Here is a 7,564-nt window from a genome sequence, read left to right on the forward strand (position 1 = left end):
AAAAGAAAAATAAAATAAAATATAAAAAACTAAACTGTCTCTCTCTCTCTCTAGCTCCAGTCCCTGGTCCTTTGAATCTGCGTTCCAGTGACGTGAGCACAGACAGCTTCCAGGTCAGCTGGGATCACTCAGCCAATGACATCGTCCTTTACAGACTCTCCTGGGCACCATTCACAGGTGGCGACACAAAAGAGGTCAGTGGCAATAGAATACGGCATGTCAAGGTGTTGAAAAAACACTATGGGAATGGCACAAGAATCATGACAGCCATGCCAACTTATAATTTAGCATCAAAAAATGAATAACCTGCGTAGACTCTGAGTGGTTTTATTTAGGGATCCACTTATTGTCTCCATGTCCAGAGGAAGAAGTGGCTGCACTCCATGCCCCCTGATAAAGAGGAGTCTGTACTCTATAGCCTTGCATATAAGCCTGGCTACACTAGTGGTAGCTGGTAAAACCTCTGACATGGCTGAGTATAAATAAAGGCTGAATACATCTAGAAATTAATGGTTCGGGTGTTTTATTACCATGATCTGGGGGTTTAGAGACAGCTGGGCGGCAGCGATAGAGCCCTTAGGTCTGTAAGAGTGTGTTTGTGTGTGTTCATGTTGTGTGTGAATGTGTATGCTTGTGTTTTGCTGAGAGTCATCAGAGCTGAAAATAACACTCTGGGGAGTTGGAGAGGTGGGCTAGTGATTCCGCCAGCATAGAGAAGGGGATACACGCAGCTTTTCTCTGTCTCTCACCCACGTCCACACACACACACACACGCACATGCACACACACAGACACACACACACACACACACATGCACACACACAGACACACACACACATCCGCATCCTCCACCGACTGCTTTGTATTGTTATATCTGAGAGGAGATTATGCATAATACAAAAAAAAAAACAGACACAGATACACTAACAGAGTGAAAAATTACCCAGATTTTAGAATTTAACGATAATCTAGAGATCTACTGGAAAAGTAATTTATATAATTTTTGACTCTTTTGGCATATCATGCTGTTTTGTTTTTATTAATTTGTTTGTCAGATACCATAGAGAGTATTGTGGTAAGATATGGAAATATATCTCACTAAATGCAAGAAATGAAACAAAAAAGAGAGAATGCATTACTAAAGATGCGCTTGGTTCATTGAATGCTCAAATGTTTGGCCCCACTGGTGAAATCTGTGTATAACTGTGCCTCAAAGGGATTTACAAAGAAACAAATTCCTGCACATAATATGGTTATTGAGTCATCTTTAGTAAATTTCAGTTTCAGCATTGCTCTCTGTGGAAGCAGGCTGCACTTTTGATGACCTCTTGGTGTTTACCTTGGGGTCTGATTTGTTTCTGTCGTACAAATTATAGTGGTCGTTTGGAGTCCTGCAGCAGCAGTTGATCCAACTGGCTTTGCTGCTGTATTCAGAGGAAGCTACACATATCTGAATTAGTCATAATTCAGAAATCATTACAAGTCTTACAAAGGCATTGAACAAACCGTATTGTTGTTGGTGAGTTGATGATAAAAAACATTTGTACATTTCATAATTTAATCAATTCATTATTACAACTGAATCCCTGTGTAGTGTTTTCATAGACACCAGCTTTTTAAGACATGCACAACCATTTCCTGCAGTTTTCACGACAGAAATTATGAGCACTGAGGCAATGTGTTATTTTATGTTTTTAGCAGCTTTCTCTACTAAAACTCAGTGATGACCTTGGTTTTGAAAGTCTGGTGTTGCACTTAGAGTATAAATAATCTTGTCAGACTGTTGGTTAATACCCAGAATTTCTGTCACATCTTGAGGTTAACTTAGGAAACTTTTGGTATTTATTTTCGTCTAGCAAATATAGTAACAACAAACAAAGTTACAGAACAGAGGAATGTGACAAATGTCAAAAAAGCACATTGTTACATCATGTCAAAATATTAGAAATGTTTTCCTTAACAGAGATCTCTACTTGTATTATTATCATTGTTCAAAGCTCAAATCAAACTGGATGAAAGTCTGACATAATAAAGATTAACTGACATACATAATGATGTTCAGTTTGGGCTAAAATGTACTGTTGAGAGTAGGCTATAAAACACCAGAAGCTCACGGCTGACATATTGAAAATATCATCCAACATCCTTGAGAAGTTTTTGGAAAGGAGACTTAAGACTTGTGTGTTTGTGTGTATGTGTGTGTGTGTGTGTGTGTGTTTGTGTGTGTGTGTGTGTGTGTGTGTGTGTGTGTGTTTCTCTTCTGTAGGTGATGTTGAGTGGAACTGAGAACAGATACAACCTGATCGCTCTGAGTCCATCTACTGAGTATGAAGTCATGTTGACAGCCATATTCAAAGATCAATCAGAGAGTGACACCATCTCCGTTATAGAGACCACATGTAAGTGACATTCAACTGACTGATCATGTGTGGCTGTTATGTTTCTACCTCAGGCCATGGTGGTATTTATTTCATTTAATCAAAACAACACTTGACACGTCGACAAGTCAGAATCTAAAAAACTTTTCCGGAGATGAGAGAAATATATAAATGAAATTTCATAAAGTAAGATCCCCTTGGTTGCACTGATGTTGAAATTAGCTTGTGACCTAACTAACCCCCTCCACTGTCTGCTGAGAATAACTGACTAGTCCAATCACATATGCCTTTTAGGATGATAAAATTAGCATCTCTGAGTTCAAAGCAAAGCTCTGTGTGAGTCCATTTGCATTGATTGTTTTGTCACAGCTTATCTCAGAAGAAGAAAATCTATTTTCCCCATCAATGATTTGTTATGTATTTTTGTCTAATCACCTTAGTTATTGATACAGAGAGTTGTTGATGAGAGTTTCTATCCAGTTATCTGATTTATGCTCTCTGTATTTCCCCAGTGGCTGAGACAACAACGATTGCTACCACGACTACAAGTAAGATATATCCAAACTGCTTTTGTCTACAAATACACGCTCAATATTGCGCACAATAATAGTTTAATAGCTGACTTTTGCTTTTATGACAACTTAATATGAAGCAGCCTGTCATGTTATATTGAAAATGTGTCATGAAGTGTTTTTATTTGTAATATCAGAAATGTCAAAACCTTAAGAGTACTGCTTTAAAAAACTTTGCTTTAAGGGTTCAGTGTGCCGCAGGCTCAGTTCAAGCGGTACGTGATCTAAGAAACTATCCTGGCAGAGAGACTGGCCAAATGTTAATCATGATTCAAGCCAAAGCATCTGTCTAGAGTCTACTGCCATTGAAATGTGAAAAGCTCTAGTTGCCAGTGCATGCTGATGTTGCCAGAGTGCAACCACAGTTCTAGCAAGTTCCCGTTGTGGAGTTTTGGTCTTTGTTGCTCATTTAGTTTCAGGAAGCAAAAGCAAAATGACTGAGGGCTTAGAAAAGCTCAACAGTGTCTGTTCTGACTAAGGTTGGTGTATGCAATGCTAAAACACAGAGAACATTCTCTAGCAGGATGCACCGTTTGGATGATCTTTTGTGTATTTATAAGCGTGTTTACCAAGTTGGCTTCACCCATAGACTATAGTTCAAACTTCATTATCTCAGAGATGACCCGGAGGCCATCTGGATTGTGTTTTGTATGAGGAGCAGGCCACAGCAAGTTGAGTCAGAGCAGTTTCTCCGCTCACGGCTCTTAAAACTTAAAAAGCAACACGTCTCCTTGACTTAGGACCCTGCTTGCTATCCTGGAAACTTTAAAACAACACATCTGCTTTGTTTAAAACTTTTAAGTGTTACTGTGAAAATCACAACTTCACAAAAGTGGCCTACTGAAAGACAGCGAGTCACCTCTGCTTTTAAAAATCGAGTCTTATAGTTTTTCGCATTATGTATGGAGGCCCTCACACTGATTTTCATCCACTGAGGACTGCATAGACTTTAAAACATGTTGGTTTCAAGCTGTTATCAAGATTGATGAAAAACAAACACTTTGCTTTCTTTTAAATTCCCAAGTAGATTTCCGGAGAAAAAAAAAAAGAAGCTCCATATGGGACAGATTTTACTGCAACTTTATCATCCAGCACATCACAGCTGTTTGAGCATGTTGGCACTTTGACAGTAGCTGTTATGCATACTGGCATTTTGACTGACATTTTTCTAATCTGCCATTTACGGAACCACATTAAAAGTGTGAAGTAAACGTAGCACAAGCCAAGCTTTTGTGTCAATTTTGGATACATAAATCTTACAGTAAGTCAGCAACTGTTGACTGTGATGTGATGTGATGTGGTGTGATGTGACAGTGGCGCGACAGGCTGTGAGAAACCTTCAGCTGAGTGACGAGACCACCCAGAGTTTAGAGGCATCGTGGGAGCTGGAGGACCCCCATGTGGAGAGCTACAGGGTCACCTATGCTGGCCTCAGGGGCAACCACGAAGAAGAGTCTGTGAGTTCATCAAGTTTTCTATATTTCTATCTTCTCAGAGCTTTTTTTTTTTCTATTTTTAGATCTCTATTACATGCTATAGTTTCTCTCATTTTACTCCTCTGCCACTTTCGTCATTAGATCTTTGAGTTGTAAACACTTATTATGTTAATTAGACAAAACTGGAGTTGTGTTTAGAGGAAGAGCCTTGTTATATCACACCCTCAGTCAACTGCATGGCACTGCAGCGGTCATTGTCGGGTCATCTGCTCCAATCAAAAAACTGATTACACTTTTAGTCCCGGTCCACTCCTGGCCTCTCCTGCCTCTTTCCTCTATCTGTGGTAAGAGCCCTTGAGCTCAGTGCCATGTACTGACCCTGATCACTGATGCAGCCACACACACTCACACACACCCGGCCTCTCCCTTCCCCTCCATCGGTCCCTCCATTGGCCTCTCCATCTCTATGTTTTTTTTGTGTGTTTTCGCCTCCCTCTTGTCTTCTCTTTCACTACCTCCCTGGACTTTCCTCCTCCCGCTCTCTTTCTCTGTCGTTCCCTCTCTCCTATTTTAATTTCCCAATGTGGTGTCAGAGTGGTGGAAGATGGAGAGGCCAGGCCAAGCCAGAAGACATTCCATTATCTTTTCAGCAGCCATTTACCTCACTGGGAGCAGAGATGGAGGGCAGCAGAGAAAAGAGCAAAAGAAACAAAGAGAGGTGGAAAAAGAAACAATAGCTAAACAAAATGGGAGAAAGGCTTAAACCTGTCCGCCGGCTAGATAGATAAGGGTTATTTCAAGTTGCTCTTCTTTTTGAAAGTTTGGTGTTTGATGTAAACATGTGTCAGAGACAGATAGAGGGCAAAAGAGACAAGTTGTGTGTATGACTGTGTGTGTGCCTTCCTGCTCTGACTCTAGCAGGTGTTTTCAGCACCACAGTCAGAGTGGACAGCTCCTCTCATCTCTATTGGCTGTAACAGTTACCTGGCCTTCAGCGAACACACACACACACACACACACACACACACACACACACACACACACACACACATTAGGTGTTCACACTTCAGTGTGATTGACACATTAAAGAAAAGTTGTTTTCTCTGCTTTTATTAAAGTTTATTAAATGAGCAGTAGGAGAAAGTTTTTGTTAATAATTTGAAATAATAATTGAATTACAAATATTTTTAGATAGTTGACAATCTCAACTCAAGGTCCACCTATTTGCTTTTCCTGGATCTTTTAACCATATAACATAATCTTCATCAGTTTGCTCAGTTGTCATAGTTGTCATAGTTGTCATAGTTGTCAAACTTTCCATTATTCCAAGCATTTTTAATCGAATGAAGTGTAAGGTGTTTAAGCCAACAAGGACAATCATTTTTAAAGATGCCAGACTAATGGATGTTTAGACATCTACAGGTTCATGACAACTGCTAAGAGGCCGTCAGAAATAGCACAATTATTTGGTCCAGTGTGTAAGATTTAGTGGCATGTAGCGGCGAAGTTGCAGATTGCAACTAAATGAAATACCCTTTGCCTCATCCTCCCCTTCCAAGTGTGTAGGAGAACCTATGGGAGCTGTGAAACCTGTGATAAACATGCAAAGCCCTTTCTAAAGCCACTGTGTGTTTGTCCATTCTGGGCTGCTATAGAAACATGGTGATACAACATGGTAGTCTCTATGTAGATGTAAAAGGCTCATTGTAAAGTAACAAAAACACTAATGAAAACATTGATATGACATTATATTCCATTTCTGCCATATTCTATAAACTCAGTCCCACAATCTTACACACTGGTCCTTTAAAAAAATGCAGAGAAAGAACACTTTAACACTGATGAATGAAAACATAGCAGTAATGGGGTTTTTCTCAGCAATTTTCTCAGTTGGCCTCAACTGACTTTATTGACTAAACTAAAGCGAGCAGAATTCATGAGCAGTTGTAGTTCAAATCCCTTAAGGTGTGTTTGCGAGAACTTTCTGTTTGACCGAATTAAGCCTGGTCTTAATCTTTGCTTCCAAATGTCACTGCAAGCAACTGATTCTGTATGTAGTCTGCTGTATGGTGCATGTAACCTGGTGTGTGTGTATGCCCCTTGTCTGTTGGCCTATGTGCAGGTTAGTCCCAAGTGAACAGAAGTCATCATTGCTTTTAAACTCCATGTACTCTCTTCCTCCTTCAAATGTTCCCTGTATGTGTGTGTGTGTGTGTAGGTGTTACTTCCTGTCAGTCAGAGGAGAGCAGTCCTTCAACCTTTGTTATCAGACACCCAGTACAAAGTGACAGTTACACCGGTGTACAGTGACGGACAAGACGGCATCAGTGTCTCAGCCCGTGGTGCTACATGTAAGCCTTACACACCTCCAACACACACACACAAACATCTTCACTTACTCTCTCTCACACACACATACACTACTTTAAATTATCACCCAGTGGGGTCAACTCTCGGTTTCTCATTTTTCATTATACAACGATGCAGCTTTGCCATTTAGGAGAACACATCTTACAACACTGAAAGCTAATGAAATTGAATTTGATTGCAGCGAGCTGAACGCTCATTTGCATTACATTCATGTTCATTTATGTTCCTGAAGGAGAATGTAAATTAAAGAGATGACAAATACTGATGCGTTCTTAATTGTCTTAATGAAGGCCGCTCATAATTACAGCAGCTCCTTTCATTAATGAGACGATTAAATTATTTTGCTCTGCTCTAATTGATTTTCTCACCCATTCTGTCAATTATCTCTTAAGAGCATTAGTGATTGTCTCCTTGTTGTACAGAGAACTGAAATGTTAGACGAAATATGTCATCTTTTCAGATGAGAGTACTATAGCTCCCCATACTCTTCTTGGAAAGCAGCATGGTAATAAATCAGGTATACCTGATGTACAGTACGACATGATTTTATATTTTTAATAACTGTGTGATAATTCAACCAATCCTGGCACTGTTCAGACAAAAACCCTTCAATTTTGCAATCATTTATATTTCACTGTTCATTGAAAATGACATAATTAAACCATATATCAACAAACTATATAGAGAGTGCTGTGTCTAGTTGTAAATTATGAACAAAGACAAGGAACAAATGTCATTTTAAGGCTGCTTATCAATTAAACTGAAATATGTCAGAAGTACTGAATCCAAAAACTGTTAACTACTCGAA

General features: G+C 39.6%; 1 protein-coding gene across 4 annotated transcripts in view; it reads left to right on the plus strand.

Moving 5' to 3' along the window:
* The window catches only part of col14a1a (collagen, type XIV, alpha 1a), a 125,051-nt gene that overhangs the window by 40,608 nt on the left and 76,879 nt on the right, over positions 1-7,564 (plus strand). For all 4 annotated transcript variants that reach the window (XM_027286037.1, XM_019256895.2, XM_027286036.1 and 1 more), the window contains 5 exons: positions 55-194; positions 2,267-2,399; positions 2,891-2,926; positions 4,265-4,407; positions 6,605-6,737. In XM_027286037.1, the coding sequence (XP_027141838.1) occupies positions 55-194; positions 2,267-2,399; positions 2,891-2,926; positions 4,265-4,407; positions 6,605-6,737 (585 nt within the window). The remainder of the gene's footprint in view (positions 1-54; positions 195-2,266; positions 2,400-2,890; positions 2,927-4,264; positions 4,408-6,604; positions 6,738-7,564) is intronic.

The sequence above is a fragment of the Larimichthys crocea genome, chromosome XIII (assembly GCF_000972845.2).
Source record: "Larimichthys crocea isolate SSNF chromosome XIII, L_crocea_2.0, whole genome shotgun sequence".
Lineage (NCBI taxonomy): Eukaryota > Metazoa > Chordata > Actinopteri > Sciaenidae > Larimichthys > Larimichthys crocea.